At 37.6% G+C, this 24,108-nt stretch overlaps 1 protein-coding gene across 7 annotated transcripts in view; it reads right to left on the reverse strand.

Annotated features, from left to right (window-relative positions):
• The window catches only part of TCF4 (transcription factor 4), a gene marked incomplete at both ends in the record, with an annotated part of 338,835 nt that overhangs the window by 163,032 nt on the left and 151,695 nt on the right, over positions 1 to 24,108 (reverse strand). For all 7 annotated transcript variants that reach the window (XM_084252844.1, XM_084252847.1, XM_084252845.1 and 4 more), the window contains one exon: positions 6,667 to 6,731. In XM_084252844.1, the coding sequence (XP_084108970.1) occupies positions 6,667 to 6,731 (65 nt within the window). The remainder of the gene's footprint in view (positions 1 to 6,666; positions 6,732 to 24,108) is intronic.

A 24,108-nucleotide genomic window follows, 5' to 3' on the forward strand; every position in this document is an offset into this window, starting at 1 on the left:
ATGATAGCTTTTCTATTAGCCTCGGTCATAACTATTATTCTTGTCAATATACCTTAAGAGATTTTGAATAATGTTTTTAATGCTTCCAGTATCCTCCAGGTAAGGGACCATATTTAATACAAGGATTATTAATATTATATTGTATATGTATGAAGCATTCAAACAGACAGCACTAAAATGAACAATGAAAGAAAGCTCTCTGATTAGAATGTCAGCTATAAATGTAGATGGAATGGTAGAGTAAGGAAAAATTCAGTAGTTCATAAGCCTCTAATTCAGGCCAACATCACTGTTGCATACTAAAATCATCAGGTCAAAGACTGTTGGGGAAGGGTGATATTTACCCAGTTCTAAAATATAAACATAAAGATTATTTGCAAATTGCAAAGGAGAAAAGACTTCTTTACATGGAGATCTGGGGGTCGCCAATATACCAAGTAATTAAAGTTAGCATCACCAATAGCCACATAACTTGACACTCTGCCGTCGAACAGAACGCAGTACAAAGCACACAGCATCACCGATGATGTAATCAGGTCGAAAGTGGTCAACTTCAACCTGAATAAGCCTTTAGACTAAATTTTCAATTTGTGGGCAAGACCAGTGATAGAGTAACAAATTAAACAGAACCACAAAAATAACTGAACAATTCTTGAAGGACAATATTTTCCATGTAATTGGCCTGATCGCTTTCCAGTATCTTTTTTTTTTTTAATTACAGAAACTGCTCTAGTTTAAAAGAAATTACAGAGATATAGAAACCAAACACTGTGCATGAATGTGACGCCTGGAAAAAAAAAAAAAAAGCTGTTGAGACATTTTCATGGAGACAATTGAAGAAATCTGAATAGGGCTGGAGTAATAGATTAGGAAACTATTATTATTAATTTCTTTAGTAGTGATAACAGTATTTTAGTTAAATAGGTAAGTATTCTTATTTTTAAGAGCTACCCTAATAAGGGTAAGCCCTTATTAGATCTGCCGCTTAAAAATGATTCACTGGAAAAGTTATATACTTATACACATTGTACTTACATAGGGAGTAAATACAACAAACATTTGAACTGTTTAAATGGTGGGTGTATAGTACTTCTTTTTACTGTATTTTTAACTTTTCTGAGTATATGAAAATTTTCACTATATAAGATTAAAAACAAATTTTAATTAGATGAGTGGTGCTCGATTCTCCCAATTAGTACCCAGAAAGCTGCTGGTGGGCACGGAAGGAGGAGACACACAAGAGCTTCCCTCTGTTTTTCTCCATAGTACCTAGCATATCACTGCAGGGTCAGTACAAATTGTAACCAATGCAGTGACAGAATGGGCGCAATTTCCTGTTGGGAGATTGTTGAGTAGCTATGGGAAGAGGAGTGTACCTATAGCAATGGCCCAAAACAAAGGAGCTGCTGCCCGAAACACAAGCCTGGGGCAGAGCTGCAATGGCAAACATGCAGCACGCACAACCCTGGGATGTCTGAAACTCGTGCTTCTGGATATTCTGTCCCGCTGTCCACACTAGCACACTGAGAATGGACAGGCTTGGATTCTGACCTTTGGTTCCAATAACACGCCCACGAGAAACACAGAGTATCTGTAATTCCCTCCTCCTCTCCTTTCAGAGGGCACAGGCTAGGACGGAGTGGCCAGCAGGTCAGAACTCACCCCCATGAAAGTAAGTGATGAGTGACCTCGCCATCCTGACATCTGTGTCACTCCAGGGCTTGCACAGTGCGCAAGAAGGAAGGGTGTCCAAAGAATTTTCTTTGAGAGAGTGTGGTTTGCATAAGCATGAAAACAATGCTCACTCTATGATTCTCATGTATTGCTACTGCTACTTTGCTCTCTCAAAACTGATTCCCCAAAGTGATTCTGGGGAAGTAAACACCAGGTCCTCATAATCCTCACCCTGCTAGGCAGAGAATACACAAGATAAATTGGACACAGAACCTTCCTTGAAGGATTTACAGAATTCTGGTGGAAACCAGCATTCAACAAACATAAATAACAGCAAATTCTAAAAGTACTTTATGAAGGTAAAGTCGTACGCTGAGGCACTCTGGGTGGAAGAGGCTCCCAGGAAGGAAGCACAGAAGCGGGTCTGAACTACTGCATACTATGAACAAACACCTAAGCATACAGTCAAATTACAAAACAAGATGCATTTCTGTTTCCACAAGTCCTGAAATACCATTTTCAGAAGAATAGACAAAAGGATTTCATGTCTTTTTCGCTTGTATCTTTTCTAGTTTGCCTTTAGTTAAAAAAAAAAAAAACTTAAAGGGGCGAAAGGCTTTAGAATGAAATAATCTGTAACTCTTTTATGTACTAAAAATAAATATAGGCAAAAGAAAAAACTAATTCTTAAATGTGTAATGATTCCAGAACCAACCATACATACATTTAATTTCAATGAGTCAAAAATGACTAAGTTGTGAACATACAGAGAAGACCCATTTCATCTAACTACAGTGTTTCTGGAATTTCACTAAAGTATACAAGATTAGGCTTAAATTCTTAATCCTGTATGTTTTAAAATCTGAACAAGTGAAATAACTTGATCAGCACAACCCTATTTGATTACTTGCTGAGGATAAGAAATTATGTGAATGAGGTTAAAGCTTGAATTTCACTGGGAAAAAACAAGGTATGTGTTAGGACTATCAGTTGTGGAATTTTGAAAAATGATTTCAAGGTACTGATTTTCCAAAATTTACCAAGTTTTACTGCCTTTTATATGAAGTACATATGCAATATATTTTCATGTCTTGAATGAGTGAATTAAGGCAAGAAGTCTGAAAGATTTTTCAAAGTCAGTGGCAAAACCATATTTTGAACACAACTTTTATATTCCTATAAAACATTCTAGGAAATCATCAAACCTTGCTGCACATTGGAATCACTGAGGTGTTTTCAGAAAAGTAAAAGCCCAACTCCTAACATTCTCATGTAATTACTTTCAGATAAGGCCCAGCTTTCTTTCCATATTCCTGCCCCTCTCTCTCTCTCTCTCTCTCTCTCTCTCTCTCTCTGACACACACACACACACACACACACACACAATTCAGCACAAGAAAAACTTAGTCACTGGAAGACACACAATCTTGCCCAGGAGATACTAATGACACAATTGCTTTAGACTTGGGTTATATCCCAGAAAGAAAAGACAAACAATTCCTGATAATCAATGCTGAACTTCCATTTAAGGGGAAAACTTCTGCCTTAATAACAATCATTTGTGTTGACATCATCATCTCATTCAAAAACAGAAGATCGCACCAAGATAAAAAAAAGTTTGCAATTTTGCAATCGCTAAACATCCTATTCAAACTAGCAAGAGACCAAAAACAAATGACAATTTCCCCCTTCTGTCATCTACAATGATGCCCATTAGTTATTAGCTATCAGTTATATATCACAGTAAGGTTAAATTATCTTATGAAAAACTTCATTTTCGCTTCTTTCAGACTTTCCATTATAAATTTTTTTTTTCCACCAGTGAAAGTAGTATGAGGTTGCAATTTGGCAGGATCAGCTTAAGCCTGGGTGTGATTTCCGTACCCCAATTTGATTTAAATTAGTTTGCCACATTTAGAGAGAAATTTAAAAAAAAAAAAAAAGTCCGCTGGGCCGCTTTGATTTGTCCATTGGTTTATTTTCTATACAATTTCAAAAATCTAAGAGTTATTTTTTATTTCCGAGAATTTCATGTGGAAATGCATTCATGAATTCATATTATCCCATTACTATTTTTAATGAAAACAACTGAACTGATAATAAAGAACTTGCCAACTTTCGTTTTTCAGCTAAAATATCCACTTTTTCCAAAGACAAATGTCTATCTCCGAGTGTTAAATCCGCAAGCGAAACACAATGGAAAATAAATATGTATTTTTAACTTGATGCATTCTTGAAACAACATACATTTTGAGATAATATTCTCTTTCTGCAGGACGGCGCTTTACTACCTGTTGCTTACCACCACTCATCTCTACATCAAACAAAAGGCTCTGGCACTGGAATGAGATGTTCTCGCACAACAGTGCTCAGTCCTCTAAGTCCACAGGCTACATTGTTATAATACAATAAAGCAGTTTTAGTGCTCCAGAGGGCATGTCATCTAGAGGTTTTCCATCCAGCATCTCTATAATGTAGTAAACAGGAGAAAAGAAATGCCTCCCCTCCATGAGAGTCACTCACCTTGCCACACAGTGGGGAATCATTTCAGCTGTGATCTGCTATTTAGACATGAAGCCCAAGATACCGAGACTTTGCCTTTCTTTTTAGTTTGCATAGCTGGTGCTGGAGACAGGGATTCAAAAACAACTCGGCACAAGAAAAACTCATTCACTGGAAGACACGCTATGGTCTGCTCGACTCAGATTTCACATAAAACAGAAATTCATAATATGTACACTTTTCTTCACGAGCCCCTATTTCCTCAGTTACGGGATTTCCCCCAAAATCGCTCTTTTATTTATCCTTAAGTAATCACATCACTTCACAATACTGCTGAGACCAAACTGAGCACAGAGATAGTCGGTTCTTGCAAGACTCACAACCCAGAAGCAAAAATAAGAATGAGGCGTCTCCACGCTCCACAGCTATATCATGAAGACTTTTTAAGAAAAGCACATGCAGTCAGACTCCTAAAAAATTTGCGAATTTTCCTGAACCTGAATGTCTCAAAATGAGCCTCCCAAGGCCCAGAAATCCAGCCGTCACACGCCAGTCCGTTCACCTCTACTCCACCCTCTGCCCCTTTCCACTTCTCACCTTGTGTTTGCAAAAAATATTAACTTCAGTTTCACCCGAGGGAAGTATTTCCCACACAGCGAGGGAGGGTCTGCGTCCCTGCACATACAGAGACAGACTCACACAGTCTGGGTGATGCTTTCACAAGTTAAGGGGCCTCGCGCTTACTCAGCAGAGGAAATCTTTGTGTCTGTGAGGAATCACGCCAATTCCTATTAGTAAGAAAGGATACAGGGACGAGGAAGCCTATTCTCTCATGGACCAGAAAAAGAGGCCCGGCAAAAACAGAGACCTCTGCCATGACCATCTGCAAAAAGGAAGGATGTTGTCAACTTTCTTCTCCCCCAAACTCGAACGACCTCTGCCTTGACCCTCAGAAACCAGATACACAGGAACAGGCTCTTCTGTAGGAATTGAGGGCTTTACACCAGAGACTCAGCACTAAGAGGCTCGTCGCCTCAGCTATCTAGCCCGAACATTTGCACTCACATTCCAAAGATGTTTCCGTTGCGCTGGAATGGCTGTAAATTTCTTTCCTGCAGAATTCTTTCCAAACAAACTGCCATGAACTGTACTCTGCAGCTTGTGCGGCAGGAGTTCCTACCCAAGCTCCCTTCCCCTCAACAGCAGCAAATCTCTGAGGCCGAATATGACTGAATTGGTGGCTGGGCCAAAGGAGTAAACTTTACAAATGCAAATATATCCAGAAAGGAAGAAAAAAAAAAAACTCCCCTAGAATTTCACTCTCAGTGATACACGACTGACTGATACATAAGGAAAACATAGGCTCTTATGAAATTATTTAAACCGTCTGCTTGCATTTTTTCAGGATATATTAAACAGGTTGTCAAAAAAAATCCACATAGATTTTTTTTTTCATATCATTATAGAAAAGTGAAAGGTGACAAGGATTCAAGAGAGTCAGCACTCTCTTTCTAGCACACACACACAAAAAAGAACATACATTCTGTTTGGGTGAATAATAAAACAGTAGAAAGCTTTGAATATTAAAGAGGATTATTAAATTCTATCAGGAGTTTTCCAAAGTGAGAAACCAATGTTCTTACAAAAAGAAGGTTGAAATCTTAAAAAAAGAGAAAAATCTTAAACATATGATTAATACCGATACTGAAATTAAAAAGAAAGCAGCTATAAAAACTCAATTGTCTGGAAACAAAGCATACACTTTTGGCTATTGACAGTATTTTTAGAACTGGGCTTTCTCTGGAGACTTAAAAGTCTGCAAATCCAGAGTGCACAGAGACACAAACACATGCATGCTATACCTTTGTATTACACTGGCATTTTATTATTTAATTAAAGTACTCTTATTTTTCTAGCTCACGCATGCTTCCCTTGAGACGGCTTTGCTGTTAGCCTGCTGGCCTTGACTTCCAGCCAAAAACAATTCAGAAACAAAAAGGGACAACAAATCATATTTTCACAGACATTTTTATCCCTCAATACAACCCTGTTTCCACACAACATCATACAGCCCCTAGGAAAACTATCATTTAGGGCAAGAGCCACCCGAACCGAGGGTCTGACACAGGGCTGCACAAAGTATTTCCAGTCTGAGAAATTCTTAAGTTCCTAATTGCAAATAAACTCTTTTGATAGAACCACTTTCACCGACATCGCTGGTTTGCAAACAGTTGCCACTGGTACCGGCTGATGGATTAAAAAATAAAAACAAGCCAGTGAATGTAGTTCTGATACGGCAAAGATCTAAAGATGAGGTGTTTATGACTTCCAAGCTCTGTATTATTTCATTACTTTTGAAACAAGGGAGGCATCGGCATACTTTCAGTGCACCGTAGAGTCACAGGCTCAAATGCATAATCTAATTCACAAAAGAAACTGATTTACCAGGTTAATTCTCTCAACCCTTCCCCAAACAAAATTGTCACTTACCTGATGGCAACCCTGTAAGTTTGATTCTCTCCCATAAGATGAGTATGTGCCCCTTTCTGTTTTACCTGCCAAGAGAAACAACAACAACAAAAAAAGGTGTAAATTGTGATTTTCCTTAAAAAAAAACTCCTTCAGGTAACAGACATCTACTTCTCTTCCCCGATGTTTACATACGTAAAGTAGGCACTACTGGCAATGTATGCAAGCAAGAGAGGGAATAACACTTCCTCACTCTGGCTATGATAAACTGGAAAAAAAATATCCTTCATTCCTATTCTTAGCCAAACTGCTCCACACTTCCAAAAACTGTCATTCCAATGGCCTCCACTTTCTCTAACAAACAAATTGTCATTCCTTATTTTCACTTTCTTTCTCTCTCACAAAATTTAAACAATTTCATTTTTATTTACACAGCAGGCAAATTATCTATGTAATGACCCTAGTCTAGTAATTCCCATTGATTATATTGACACTTAATGGTGAGGCCAAAGCTAATCAATCAAGGCTCTCCAGATGGTGAATATAGCAAAGAAACTATTCAAAATTCTGAGTCTCTCTCTTATTTTTTTTAAACTCTCTTTCCCAGGAGTAAATCCCATCATGATCAAGATGATGATGGAACTTACATTTGGGAAAGAAGGTTTTTGAAAAATTGCCCACTCTGAACCCAAATTCAGATTCTACCAATAGAGCCAACAAAACAAGGGGTAATGGAAGGTCATTGTCTTGTTCCAATATCAACAATCCAAATGTTATCTATAGATTGCTCTACAGGGATGTATAGAGCCTCAGATGCTATTTCTGTTCTAAGGATAGAATCAAGGCTCATATTGTTTCTTTTTAAAGTATGTTTAGCCTTAATAACCAGCAATGAAGACCGTGAAACCACATTATGAGGGATCTGAGCAGTAGAGTTTAGCTCGTGACATATAAAAAACTGTTATAGAAAACTGGCCCAGCCAGGACATTTAAAAGGTCTAGCGATAAAGTCAGGCAACAAGAATACAAACCCCACCCCACCCAACACTAAAGGATACTTCTTTATTCAAGACTAGGGCTTTAAGTACACTGTATTTATACCTGGGACTATACTATTCTCTTTGGGGATTATTCTCTTTCCAATGGGGAAGTTCAAAGATAGTGTTCTGAGGGGCTGAATGGATATTCTAAAGTTTACAACCACCCAATTTTTCCCTTTCAAGTTAACACAAATGCTAAAAGTAACAGTAGGCATTTAAAAAAAAAAATTAGTTGAATCACCCAGCTACGAGAGTATGCCTTTCTGATACCACACAGAGAATATATCTGTAATAAATCATATTATTAAGCGTGCATTAAAAGCGTGCATTGCACTGAAGTCATTATGTATACAAAATGGAGATGGCTTTTAAGAAAACCAAATCTTCAGTTTAAATTTAACCCTTTCTCCCCCTATATTAACTTTCCAACTGATTTCAATGAATCTCAAATTTCAGAACTTGGCCCCACCCCCCACTCCTATTGGAAAATCAATGTACATATTACTTCCAATTCCAATGAAACAGGATACATCTCAAGGACTGGCAGTCTCAGGAGATCTAAGAGAGTAACTTTTCATTACATGAGAATTTTACAGTGAAGAATAGACACAACCTGTTCCAGCAATCCAAATTCTCAGTCATTCAGACATATTTACTCTTCTATGTAAGTCAGATGTAAGCTAAGTATGGCCTTTGACCTCTCTTTATAAATATTACTAACAGAAAAGACTCGACTGTATGAGCCACCAATTGATGACAGTCCTGCTTAAGTTCTCACATCTAAAAAGTTTCTAAACGACCACCACATAACGCACTTGTTTAACAACTAGAAGGGCAGGAAGAGAGACAGACAGAAAGGTAAGAACATAGACAATTAGGAGGAGGCAGTCAAACAGCAGAATTGCATTTACTCTCACTTCCTAGGAAATCCAACATTTAGTCTCCTGGTTTGGTAATTTCTAAAAACTGGATTGTAAAATACAGTTTGAACGAAGGAGGCTATTTTTCCTCTAGAAGGGATTACTGCAGCTATCACCTACAAAATTGCACCACCCAGCATTATTTTCCAAGTCAACTCCAGCATGTAGACCTGCAGAGATAAATTTCCTACCAGATCTCTCTCAATTCATATTATATAAAAGTTAGGGCTATTTCTTCCATTGTTTCAAAGCGAGACAATCAAAGCAAGTAGGAAGGACCAGGGAGGGGGAGGGAGAGATGAGAGAAGGAGGGTAAATGGGAGAAACTAGAGAGAGAAATGGGGAGAGGGACAGTGAAATGGAAAGAACAAGAGGGTAGAAATGGAAGAGGAGGAGGGAGAGATGAGAAGAATATGAATTCACGCCGCACAGTCCCCAAAGTACTCTTGGCTACGTGGACCCGGCATTCTTTACTATCATATCAGATACAGACTGCTTAATCTTAATTTTGCTTGTTAAAAAATATTTATCCAGATACAAAAATAAACCCACTGCAAATTACAAGTTGTCAGGGTTAAAAATCTACTCCTGTTTGTGTGGGGGAGGATAAGAGACCAGCATAGACATGAATCATTCTCAGTAATTTGAGTGTTTCCATGACATCAATGGGCACCCGTCCAGGACTCTGTCGAAGTCTGCGAGGTACCAAAGAGGCAGCGCAGCCAGCAGGAGGCTGGGAGGTGCACTTTTTTTTTTTTTTTTTTTTAGGATTATGCTCCTTGTAAAGATTTCATCTGTAGCATTCACTTTTACCATCAAATAGATCGCTTCAGAGATCATGAGCGAACACATTTCATTCTGATAGTGTAAGCCTTTAACTTTATTACATCTTTTTGTTCCCAAATTCAACTGTAAATCTGCCTTCATAGCCCAAACCTCTGTTTGGGAGCAAAACAATCAGGGACTGTGGATAAACCCAAGCACTTTCTCAAACATATCTATGCCTAATAACAAAAAGCAGCCATTTTATAATGATACCTCAGTTTCTAGAAATAAATATGTACATATGAAGATGTGCATATGTACATCTATGTGTGTGCATATATGTATTTATCTTTTGTGTAAATTGTCCACTAAAAATCAGCTATGGTCTTGATGCCGATTTTCTGCTTAAAATTCACTGGAACATTTGTTTCAGATAATAAAATTTTCAAGAGTGCTGATAACATGTTTGAGTAGGATTCTTAAGTAACTATCTGTGCTCATGAACATAAAAGCTCCTAAATATCGGTGTTTACTTTATGTCAGGCGAGGATTTTTGTCACTTATACCAACTGGCTGGGGTGGACAAGCCTCTTTCCTCCTTTCTCCATTCTTCACCACCCACCTCCCCCCATCCCTACAACCACAATGGAGCTTTGAAGGGCTAAGGATTGCATTTTTCCAATATTTAAAGGAGAGAGCAGTGATGAACAAGCCGGGCGCATTCACTGCGGAATTTTCGAGACAACCCTCCAGTACTAGAATGCGACAGCCGCTGCGGATATTTTTTGGCACAAAGACAATGGTGGCAGTGCCAAGCCCCATGGCTAAAACTACTCAAAAGAGGCATAAGGGTAGCATTAATCGCTCAAGTCTTTTACGGCATAGAGTACTGTTGTCCATATTTTAAAAACTAAAAGTACCCGTTAGTAACATTTGTCGTGTGCCCATAAAGGGGGGGTGAAGGGGGGAGGGGATCCTGAAATATATAGCAGAAACAAATCTTGTCAAGCAGTTGATTCATTTTTATACCTAAAAGGACCAAATGTTAAATTTTGCTGCTGGTGACGATTTGCCATGCATGAAACGAGTGATATGACCTAATGGGATATACTGAAGGCTGAATGAAAGCTATAGAGAGGATTTCATAAACTAAGTCGACATATTGGCTAAACAACTTTCTTCTGCAAAAATGATGTATACAAGGAACATGTAATACTATGTCACAATTTTTTAAATTAAACAAGAAAAACGCTGTAAATGAGCAGACACAACACCCGTCAATCAATCCTTCTAGAGACAAAGGAGATCAACACGCAGCCTCTTCTCTAGAACAAGTCGGTAGCTACAGTGAGCAAACAATCCAGAAAGTCAACCCATGTTTTGTCCAAATTGAACCCATCAGCTGCTAAAATTTGTATTTAAATTTGATGATTAAAAATGGCACCAATTGACAATCAATAAAGGATTTGCTTGCTTTTTCTGTTGCCCTTGAAAAAACTAATCTAAGCAGAAAAGATGAACTACTTCCAATTTTTAAAAGGCCAATAATTTTGCTGATTTATTCAATAATCCTTTATTGAATAAAGGAGGATAAGGAGAATATGTTTTTAGTTGGAGTAAGTATGCTTAATACATTTTTATATAATTCCAACTGTGATATTTTCATATTCTTATATAATTTTCCATTTGACTTCTATTTTTTCCCCAATATTTTCAGGGTATCCTACTGTAAAGGAATGTCAAAAGAACTGGATGAGAATGCAAATACTACATGAAGGAAAATATGGTCTCATACATCCATCCCAGGGAGACACATAAGAAGCATCTCCTTTGAAAATGACTACACCTGGACAATTCTCGATCGAGAATACGATTTCTGGAGATAAGCTGTGATACAGAAGATCACATTGGTGGTTGGCCAGTAGGAAAATAACAAGTTCCTATTTGTGTTTCTAGCCTTTCATTCTTAAAAGGTCACTTAGAGAGTTATATATAAATGGTAGGTGTTTCACCCACCACTGTAAAAGATGTACCTATGCGATGGAATATATTATTCAATAAAAAACCTTGATGAAAAATTATGTGACGCTGAGGGACAATATAAGGCAAAGCTTTTTCACTGTGAATTTTCATTCTGGGAACTGAAGAATGGGGCTTTTGTCCCCTCACATCAGGCTAGAGAACTCATCATAACCAAGTTTCACTTTGAATAAATTTCTGTCCCAATCCCCAAGCCCAACCCATCCCTGATAACCCTATTAATTTTGCTTTCTATTTTCTTTTGCATATTTAAGAGATTACTTCATTAAACAATGACTGGAATTTTTAATGGTTCCGAAATAAAGATGAGGTTGTTATTTAAAGTCCTTTCATCTTTTTCCTTGCCTACATAAGAATAGCTGAGCCTTTACCATTTATTACCCACTACACAAAGGACTTATGTAGACTGATTTATTCAATCTGCAGAACAACCCCAGGAGGCTGGTAATAATATAAACACCATTTTACAGATGAGGAAACTGAGATACAGACAACTATCCAAGGTGACACAGAAGTTAAGCAATAGAGCTAGGATTCAAACCCTGGCAGTTTGACTCCAAAGACTGTGATCTTAGCACTATGCTGTGCAACTGGCATTTAAACTTCAGGAACCACCTCTATAAGTAAACAAGACCCACTACTGAAGACTCAAATCCCAGAGCTCAAAACACTCATGAATTTGATATGAAATTAATGAAAGTGTCTTATAGGTGGTGATAATTTACATTTACATGGTGTTTTATTTCTAAAAGGTCTCTAGGTACTTTAAATCTGTGTAAATGATGTACACCAGAACGGTGATGTCCTACAATAAACTGTAACCATTTCCACGTTAACTCGAACTAATCAGCGAAAACATGGCAGCAAACTTCATTTCTACATAGTCCCTATGTGAAAAGTGACTGCCTTAAAATGCACAGAAAAGAGTGAATGTAAAAATATAATTAAAATATAAGACGTCACAGCAGTGGTCATAAGAGTCATCTGTGCAAGAGTAACCCCAATACTGGTTAACAAAAGGGAGACTAATTAAGAAGACCTAAGAAAGGTTACAAGCTATCCAGATACCTCCCCCAGAAATTTCCATGTTGGAGTCTGAGAAGAAAGTATTGATGACATTTAGTTTAATACTATGTCTCCTAAACTTACCTGAATACACATACCTACTCCTATTTATTTTTTCTACTAAGTCCTGAAAAACTTTAAGAACTGTTATAAAAAAGTTAACACTAAAAATGTGTTAGGTTACTGTTTATAGTTTCCTATCAAATAAATAAAAGCTCAAAAATCAAATTTTATTTTATTTAAATTGATCTAAAACGTTTCTGACTATTTCATGTTTCTACGCAAATAGACCACTATTCTAACAAACCAGTCAGTTTACTTATCCCTGATTCTAGTTGGGAGGTTAGAGTCTAGGTTTCCCAAAAAATTATAAGTTGGTGTCATTCTCCTGATTTCTAAAATTCCAAAACGAACACTGGTTCTCCTTACAAAATCGTAATATAGCAGGACAACTCTGCCTTCAACCACAGGCACTGAAAAACCCAAATTTAAAATAAATTTTATGCTTAAAAAAAAAACCCTCGGCAATTCTAGTAGATAAGGCAATCATTTCACAATCTAGAAAAATGATTTTCCTAAATTGAGAACAGAAAGAAAAGTGGAGGGGAAAGGTGATCAGCCACAGAACTTAGAGCAAAAGGTAACGGGAAAGAGGGGCAGCAAGCCATCTTCCCAGAAAGCCTGGCATTGGCCTCTCTTCCACTGAAGTTCTGAAGTCATGAAAATAAAATACTCAGAAATGATGTATATCTCCAATCCTAGGAAATTATGAATTTTGGCTGCTTTTTATCACTGATTCACCTCATCTTGTCTAGACACTCCGCTGTCTTCAATCAGAACAGTGGGCGTAATCGAATCCCAGATATGCTGAGTGTCTTGAGGCATCGCCATCACTGCGTCTGTGGGGACTGCCCATGGTTCAGAATCTATACTCAGTTCTCCTGAGAGCACTCCCATTTGAGAAGCTCTACATAGCATGCAGTGCAACTTAAGATTATTTAAAAGGCAATACATTCTTAACACTTCACTAGGTGGGTATTTTGATTTCTATTTTTATAGAGAAGGTCACTAAAATTAAGAAGAGGTAACCAGCTTATGAAAATATAAGAAGTTACATAGATATTAAGAGATGGCGCTAGAACATAAACTTCCAATTCAAGTGCCAAAGCACTGTTTTACAATATGCCACCTCTCTCTCTGCCCCCTCCATTGAGAATTGTAGGTATCTGTCAGCAAAGAAGTGTAGCAAAAAGATTATTCCAGCTTCTTCTCACTATCACAACCCACCCCGCCCCCCCCCAAAAAAAATCATATTAACTCAGTAAGTAATAAGTCAAGGAGGAATTCTAAAGTCCTTTGATAGATGAAAATGTTAGAATGGCTAAACATTTTAAGTAAACATCCTCCGGTACATCAAAACCCACCTTCTCAATGTAGTATCAAAGAACTGACTTACATCATTTTACATGTTCTAGACAACAGCCAATATATTTCCCTCACCCAGTGCTGTGCTTAGGAGAAGTGCACACATTATCAAATTAAAGCGCATGAGTTTTATGCTTTATTTTCCAAATGCAGGAAAATCTTTCACTGAAAATAACACTAATTCCACAGAGTGTGCAATTAATCAACATAATCATGGGGATAACTTAGCTGTTTGTGGAGGTGTGTCAAATAACTCTTTAAGGCCACTAAAGTGCCACTTGAGCCACCAGAGTAATGATTTTCTGAATCAGCAATTTGTACAAGGGTCCCCTAGAGACCTGAAGGACTAAGGGCAACCCCGAAATCAGGCAACTTACTTCTAATGAGTAACTTACCACTGGCTTTATGTGAATAAGATCTTAATAGCTCTACCTACCCTCATCTATATTTTTATTGCCATTTGTGACCATGATGATCAGGCATAACCAAGACAATTAAGGACTTTGTGGCCTCTGAAGAAACAGTATATGCATTTGAAAGCTTATTTTTTTTATTTGAAGAAACGTAACAGTTTTTCTTATATAAATGAAAAAGAGTTAATGTACAACATAAACTAATGGTACCAAAATCAAGCAGAAATAACATATTTTCACTGCATTCTTAGGAGGAAAGGAAGACACAGTATGGCACAGAGGAAAGCAATGCCTCCAAGTTCAATTCTGTTGCTAAGAAAACTTGTTAATCATGAGAACTGTCAGTAAGACTTTTTCTTTTTTCTTTTTTTTTTTTTTTATTGCTGTGCTTCCCAGGATTGTAAAGAATTTTTTTTTAAAGATTTATTTATTTATTTATACAAGCACTGGGTACAGTCAGAAGCGCGGGAGGGTGAGAGAATTCACGGAGCCAGAGTGGGGAGCAGAGCAGGCAGAAGGACCGAAGTACACTGTGAGGGGAGCAGCAGGCGGCAGGAGAGGTCTGCGCGCCATGTGGGACCCTCCTCCGGTGGCGAGGGAGCAGCCGGGGATCGAACCTGTGCTGCAAAGGCTGCGGGCAGCTTCACAACCCACCGCTGCGCCACCGGGGAGGCCCAGTAAGACTTTTTTCTTAAAAACAGATTCTGGGGGCCTCCCCGGTGGCGCAGCGGTTGAGCGCTGGGTTGCGAAGCTGCGCACGGCCTCTGCGGCGCCGGTTCGATCCCCGGCTGCTCGGAGGAGGGTCCCGCATGGCGTGCAGACCTCTCCTGCCGCCCGCTGCTCCCCTCAGCAGTGTACTTCGGTCCTTCTGCCTGCTCTGCTCCCCGCTCTGGCTCTGGTGAATTCTCTCACCCTCCAGCGCTTCTGACTGTACCCAGTGCATGTATAAACAAAAACAAACAAACAAACCAGCAAACAAATAAATAAAGCATGCCTCTATTAAAAAAACAAACAAACAAAAAAAAAAAAACAGATTCTGGGGTTCTCTACCCCAGGGTGCTTGCATTCATTGGAGTGGGATTTGGCATTTTCTCTCTCTTTTTCTTTTTAAATAAAACTTTACTCAGTCTAACAAGGTAGAATTAAGAGTAAGCGATGAGAGTAGCCAATTTAACTGACAGGAATAGCATTTAAATTTATATTAGTTAGAAAGCCAATGAATTTGGTAAGCTGGTGGATAACAAAACAACAAAAGATTACTACCTGGAGCCAACCAATTCAGTAAGATGTCTTTAAAGGGACAGGAAATTATTGATCTTTGAGGCCCTTTCAGTTACATGTCTAGCAGTGTACCAGGCCTCACCATTTTTTTTTTTCATCTCCACTAACGAAGGCTGGTTGTTTAAAAGAAATTAATTCCACACTGCTAAGTAGACTCTCCTAATAAACAAGAGACTTCCAAGATATGCATCCTGGAGGTAGAAGGCAATCCTCTCCTATCAGCCCCCAAAGACCACAGTTCTGAAAGCATCTCTTCCCCATTCTATCCCCAAACAGAGGCACCTTAGACTCCATGATCAATGTCTAGTGAACAGTGTTCAGTATATTAATTGAAAAAGCCCTGTCCCTCGTGTATTCTGTCCTCTAAAGACTTTCTAAGCCCATACAGAGGAAGGAAACCTTGTACTTTGGCCCACCCAGAGGAGATGTAGGATATTTCTGCCCAGATTCAGTAGTGACAACATGATGTATAGCTGGTTTGATGTATAGCTTTGATAGCTGGTTTGCTAAATTTTTGGAATTTATCATCAAATTTTAAGAAAACCAGAAACTACAATTCACTACATAAATACCTTTTGGCAATAAATTATCCGCTACCCATTGAATGGGTGCTCTAAGAATCTTAGCAATAGTAAAAGGTAATAATCAGCAAACTGATTAAAAGTAGAAGAGAAAACAGAAGAAAAGGTTTAGTATTAAATTTGTTCTAGAGTGTCTATGTAGGAAAATGACATATTTTACCACTCTGGTATGTAAATGATGGACTCAATCTTCCAAGCTGAGCTTACAATCAACAATATTACAATTATCATCTCTTTAATATTTGATATGATTCTCCAAACTACAAAAATAAAGGGTCTGGGGGAGATTTATGAATATTTCTTGTATAGTATATTCATAGGTATAATACATATATGTATTTTATATACACACACATGTAAGTAACATTTTAAACTCTAGATAGATAATCCACATGTCATTTATACAGGTGTCTGTAATATAGTTAAATGGCCATTTCTCTAGCCTTAGCACTGAATTATAATTGGTCTACATTCCCTAAACATATGCTGTTGAGACGCTGGGGGGAAACACCTCAGATCCAAAATAAATTAAGATTATCCATAGAGCAGATACAGAATCGGAAACTTGCTCAAGATTAACTTTGGGAGAATGGACCCAAGACAACCAAAATTGGGGGTAAACAGTGTCAAAGTACACATGCCATTGAGTCCCACAAAGTGATGTTTAAGGAAAGTCTCCTGGGCCTCCCTGGTGGCGCAAGGGGTTAAAACACAACCTATGAAGCAATCCGCAGCCTCTGTAGCACGAGTTCAATCCCCCGGTCCGCCAGGAAGCAACCCATATGGCGCAGCAGACCTCTCCTGACTCGCCCACACCGGCTGCTCCCCTCAGCAGTGCATTTCAGTCAGTCTGCCTATTCTGTTTCCCACTCTGTCTCTGGTGAATCCTCTCACCCCCCACACCTCTGGCCTGTACCCCAAATCTTGTATGCATAAATAAATAAATCTTAAAAAAAAAGTCTCCTACTTAATGAACACACTGAGCCTGACTAAATCAAGAGAGGAAGGTCAGGGGTGGGACTCAGGAAGGAAGAGCAGAGACAGAGGAAGGATGATGGTGTGGGGAAGAGAAAAGAGGAAAAAGGGGCGTGTAGTCAGAACAATGACCTCATCCTATCAAAAAATATGCAAGAAAGCAACATTACAAGAAATGGATATTTGCAGACAACAATTTACAGTTTTGAAACTTGCAGAAGCTCTTATGTGAATAACTGCAAAAGATATTCAAAAATCACAAGAATTGGGAATACATATTTGTGGGGCACTTCTGTGTACTGTGTGCTGATGCTGGAGTGTCAACAGTGTCCATTATTCAAGAGATAAGAGTTCAAATAATTGAAGTGATAGGGAATAAATCCAATAATATGCATCAGCAAGGGTGTAGTGGAAACAGAATCCAAGAGGAAGAGCACATAACACAACCTCATGGTGGTATTAGGTGGCAACAGGAAAGCCATGTATCTGAGATTCATGCCAAATGCCATAACAGATTTAATGGGAACTTGATGCTTGTTATAATGCACGTCATAGCTATTTGACAATGTTAAATAAATCAAAGTAAATAAAACCTGATGCTAAAACAAAGTATAAAGTAACTAGAATCTAAAACTGTAAAATGAAAAGATGGGGGGAAAAAAACTTAAATGACATCTCTCCTATCCCTACCTTTAAGCTCTGTGATCAAATTTAATATTTTGGGGATACTGATGGAATTTTTTCTCATATTAGAGAAATTTGCAAATGTAAGACCAAAAAAGGAAAAATTCTCTATATAACAATCATGAAATTAATTCAATCAAATCATTTCATTTCAGATATGTAAAAGTCACTTATACATAATTATTAGAAAGAAGCTGTCAACAAAAATTGTTGCTATTTTTAAGACATATATACAGAGCCCAGGTCTTCACTGCCAGGACCCATGTCCTTTCCACCCAAGCTATGGCAGAGAGGTCAGGACTCCCTCTGTAACTGCACTTGCGTGAGTCATGCTTTGACCTGGAAATAAGGAAACCATTGGTGATATGATTCCTTACCATTTCACACTTCATAAACAACAACCAAAACCAGCAAAATAAAACAAAAAATGTTCCACTCAAACTGCAATTTTCAACATCCGCCAGGGAAGAGAGCTTAATTTGGTTTGCAAAGAAATCAAAAATGCCTTTATAAAACATTACAATGTAAATATACTCTCATTCTCCTTTACAAGTGAAAACCCTATCAGGAGGTTCTCCAGTCTGCCACATCCATTACATACAAAGACTCACTTTCTAAAATTTCAATGATTTATACCTTTTAAGTTCCAATCCCAACTAGGCAAACAAAAATACTTAAGTGTAAATAGGCCAGGTGGAGCCATCAAAGCAATGAAAATATGATAATGGTCATGAAATCAACCCCTTAAAACCTCAAGAGTAGCATATACTTTACATGTTATTTGAACTATCAGGAATCTGTGAGCAAAAACAAACCAAAAATTACCAAAAAACCCAAAACATTTGTATTTCCAAATAAAAACAAATTAGCTGCCATTCTCAGTATTAACCAACAACTTTGTAATGACAGAAAATATGTGACTATGTGTGTAAAAGTGCAAAAGCAAAACAAAACAAAAAACAAAAAAAAACCAACCTTGAAAAGTGAAATTAGGAACCCCAGACACCAGCAGGTTCCCATCTGAGAAGCCAGCAGAGGGCGCACATGTCCCAATAAGAAATGACTGTCAGGGCACCACCCAAGCTCATTTAGGACTAAGCCTGACAGAAATTTAAATTTGGGGGGTTGGTGGGGGAGGGAATCATCCTACCTGTGGCATTAATAAAGCAAATATGCTCAAGTTAGAATTAGTAGAAAAATACACAAGTACACTTTATTATTAAATACTGACTTTGTAGAGATTTCTTAACTGCTTCTGGAAGATTGTTCATTAAAAAAGAAATACTTCTTTGTATGGCAGTGAGGCTGTATCAGTTCTCAAGGCCTCTACAGATTCTACAAACTTAGAATTAACTATAACATGAATTTGTAGAATTAAATTAAATATGAAATGTCTGACAAAACACACGTGTTTTGGTGAGTATATTAAATTATCCTTTGCAAAGTCTCATAGTGTGTTTCCATGTGTCGTATACAAATGCTTTAATCAATATTTTGTAACCCTAGAGCAGTAAAATATATACCATTTTACCACTTTAGGGTGAACATAAGTTAACATAAGTTACTTTTCCACTGGTTTGTACTTATTATCTGTAAATTTTCTATTCTGAGCCACTATATTCTAATTGCCTTGGGATTACAGCAGGTTACATTGGGAAAATACGTTGCAGTTATATAAGTACATTTAAGGGAGTCTTCCCGTAAATGCAAAAGTCACAAAACTCCTCCTAGTACATCCATGCTTTTGATTTCAGAAACAGTATCACAAAATTTCAAGGAAAAAAAAAAATCAGTCACCTCATGGAACACAAATTAAAATCAACATCAAATACTGTAATTCCTACATTTGTAGATTAAAATAAAAATAATCCATGGGATATTTAATCTCTAATTCAAGAAGGTCTGCTCTTAAGTTTCAAGATGGAGAGTTTGGTAGGAAAATTCATTTCCACTAGTCCACCCACCCAGGTGATCATTTCAATCTTACTTTTACTTACCAAATAAAAACAATGAAGTCACAGGACATAAAAACAATGAAACTACAGGACAGGTCCATCAGGTGATATTTATTTCTAGCATTCTCTAGTTTTGAGAGTTAAACTTAATTTACAGCATCTACAAACCAGGTGATTTAGGTTACATGTAGGTCATAATAAATGATATCCTTTGGCTGATGTGGCCACGTCGTTTCTGTATAAGTTAAAATGACGATGTTTTATTATTCCTAAGCACTCAATTCTGAAATGTTTGCACAATCTGTTAAGTCCAGGCAAATTTAAATGATTCTGACATGCAGCCTGCTAAGGCCAGTGACGGGGATAATGCCTCTTTACGTGGGTAAAATTCTGTGGCATATAGGTCACTCTCTTAAGGGGAATCAACTGTGTGTCTCTTCTCTGTATTTCTACCACAATCTTTCATCCTGCAGCCTGGAGCTGAGAGTGAAATGCAAGAAAGGAGCCGAGTGCTCAAAGCAAAAATCTGCTTCCAGGACAATCCATTATATCTGACAAGTTAAATGTTCCATGGTAGGCCATATGGCATCAGAGCAGGCCCGACGATGGAAGAGGGGAACTCAGCAAATGCATCACAATTAAGGAGTTTGGCTACAGACTTTACTTTGAATTACTCTATTTTTTTTATTAAATTTCAAATGCTGTTCCCCCAATTTTTAACTGAATTCCTCTTATGAGACAATTTTTGAGAAACTCCACAATTTCTTTCTCATCTCATGATGGAAGGGGGGGCGTACTTAAATCTAAAGGTTAAAGTTCCCATGACCATTTATATCAAATGGAGTTTCAAAGAACAGGACTTGTAGTACAATTTAAAAATTATCAAGGCAAATAATAAGCAGACCCTGTATGTTCACTACATTAGAATATGCAAATGGAACTGGTCACTAGATTGGAACATTTAAATGAAACTGATGGGACATTAAATGAAACTGGTTTCCATTCTTAGGTGTAAAAATTCTCAAGTATACAGTCACAACTGGCATGTTCCTGTTTCTTCTGTGGTTTACTTAATATTTACCAAATTAATGACTTCACTGATGGCTGCCTCAGTTGAATTTACAATTTAGCTCCTCCTGACATTCCCCTCCAAAGAACTCTGAATACTCCTGCTAAAACCATGTCCCAGAGACAAGTTATATAAAATCTTTCTAAGACACTTATTAAAATTGGATTGTCTATAGTAATAAATATTTGATACTGGAAGCAATGCAATAGAAATAATATTTGTACTATAATCAAGGTATGCATTAATTACAATAAGGGAGAGAAAGATGAAATTAATGAAATGACCAAAACAGAATCGTTATGCCCCTGATATATCATTATAGCATTCTCCCAAATAAATAATACAAATGTTATTTCTCAGGAAGAGAAAATGGATCTATAATGAAAAATCTTTCTGTAAAAGTGGTCCTGTGTCAAACACATCTGGTCCTGTCTCAAACAGTAATTTCATCAACTCCCTCACTTCCTGAGGAAAACATGTTCTTGAGCAAATTTATATATAATATGATATCAATTGTAAAGCACGATTTTTTCCTAAACAATAATGATTATCATTTAAGTATTCACACTGGTTTGCAAACATGAAATTCATAATGATTAAGAGAACCATATATGCATCTTTCCGAAAGAGAAGATGCTAAGACTCATTTCCCTAAACTATTTTCACTCTCCATTTCTCCAGAGGGTCACTATTTCCCTCAAATGTACCCGCTTCTGCCTTAATTAAGAATAACATTATTTCAAAGAGCATATCCAGACACTTTATAAACATGGACCATTCTGCTTCATGTTTAAAATTATGAACACATTTTCTGATGGCCCTAACATTACCATTTGTGAATAATCTAATATAATCTTTGCATCGTTTATTTTTGGAAATTAGACAACTTTTATATAGTATTTTATGAACTGGTAATTCCAACTAGAAATCAATTGTTATAGTTCCTTGTATTTTCACATACATGCTGTTATAAGCTTCACCAATTCTGTCATAGCAGGTATCATAACTATTATGACAAAACTGTCATTCTATTTGTGAGAGAAAAAGGAAGCTCAGAAGCTCAGAGAAGTCAATTTATTTGCCTTAGGGCACACAGCTATGAAATGGAGGGGTATATCTCGTGCCCAAGTCACCTCCAACGTCAGCACTCTGCTGCCATAGGAGTCCACTTTCTACATGATGAAGTATGAGCATTAAAGAGAGAAAGGCAAGTACTACTTAGGAATGCAAGAATATATATTACACACTTTATTCAAGAAAAGTGGCCTAATTTTTTGGTACTATGACAGTGTCCATTTGAAAAAGGTGCAGGAAACCTACACCTGGGTTTCTACAAAGAATGAACACATACTTAACACACAATTACACTTACACATGAGCACACATGCAGACACACACTTGTAAAATGTAACCACCTATATACCTCAACACCAAGAGCGTGCATTGGGCCACTGTGTACTATAGATCCTAGTTTTGTGTATCCAGATCCACATTTTTATTACTAATTAAAATGTCCAGATGGTAAAATAACACCTGATCCGAGGGGCTTTTAAGTACAGTAATTGTCAACGCTCAAATCCTACATTGTTAACAAATTGGAAAAATTGGCCTGCCCTGAGTTTTATATCTACTGTTTCCAAACCATCAGTGAAAGGCAGATAAAAGTTTAATCATCTGAACACACACACACACAAAAATGCCCACATTTAAACTCTACCAAAGAAAAGAGAGAGAGAGATCTGCTATTCAAATCATTACTACTAAGAGAAGAGCTATGGACTCCAAAAGAAGCAAATGTCCTATCACAGCAACACAATTGTGTTTTATAGGGTAAAAAATACATACTAGAGGAAAAGAATGGTGTCAGAGCTATTCAATATTCCATTACTTCCTGAGGTCCTTTCTCTACATCTTTTGCTTTATAGGTTCAGTAAATGATACACAAATTAATTTTAAAATATATTTCTATCATTTGTTTTTGCATTTTTATATCACACATAAAGACCTTAATCATCAAGTAAAATATTCATTATCTTATGAGCTTTTTAAAAATATGGGTTCTGGTATGACCCTCTGAAATTCAGGTTGAGCCTTGGCTCTAGGACAGCATACTTTGGGAAATCACAAATGCTTTTAAAATGTTTAAGCAGTTACTTCCTAATCCTAAGTGGATTCTTTTTTCTCAAGCAAACATTTTTGCAAATATTTAGGCTGCTTTGATACGCAAATGTTCTCCCAAACATTTCCACCAGCCAGCCACTGAAATTGCTCCACCGCCCCTAACCAATGGGAAAGTTTGCAAGGGAAATATGAGAAGCAACTGGATGAGAACACAGCCAGGAACACTGGCTTCACTGGCCACAAAGAAATGTTGATTTTCTTGCAATTACCTGAAACAAAACCTCTGGAAGTTTTAGTCAATCAAGTATTTTAAAATTCTCAGTCATGGGGCTGTAATTCTCCCTTGCTGAAGCAATAGCTTCTGGGAGGGTAAAAGGGATCTCCCACAGGTTTCCTATTTCAGAGTTCAATAACTCTAGCAAATGCGGCCTACTGCTGGACAGTGAAAATCTCATCACTTTCAAAAGAAAATGCCCACAGGAATTAGCATGTGCCAAACGGGAAACAGAAAAAGCAACAAATAATGCCATGTTAGGGTCCCAAATCCTAACAGATACAATGGCGGTAGAGTACATTCAAAAATGTTCTCCTAAGGGAATAAACCAGGGGAGAAGATGCCCCAGGAGTCATTTTCACTAATAAATTAATAACTCAAGAAATAAGTCATGCAAACAAAGGCTTTCTAAAAGTCCAAACAAGAGGGTAGCATTCAGAAATGACGTGTAAATACAGTATGGTTATAATGTTTATAAATAAGAACAATCTCTACTCCACCCTTTAACCCTCTACTCCATAAACACACCCAAAACCTGCTTGAGGAAGAAAGGGGATTCCTTGATAACAGGTCAACAAATCTTTTCAAAATGTCTCTCCAGTTTACTCAGCCACATAAGCCACCACAGGCTAGCCACACTGCGTAAGGAAATGCCAACTGCAGGATTCTGGGTTGCTCACACCATGCCAGGCATCACTTAGGCAGGTATGAGTCGGCAGACATTTGTGAATTTGATGGGAGGAGAAAAATAACAGGGGATTTCTCAAAGCCAGTGGAACACTGAGCTTATAAAATTAAAATGATCTGCTTCTCAACGACTAACCTGCTGATCGAAACTTGTTCCTTCTGCCATCA

Source organism: Talpa europaea (genome assembly GCF_964194135.1).
Source record: "Talpa europaea genome assembly, chromosome: 13".
NCBI lineage: Eukaryota > Metazoa > Chordata > Mammalia > Eulipotyphla > Talpidae > Talpa > Talpa europaea.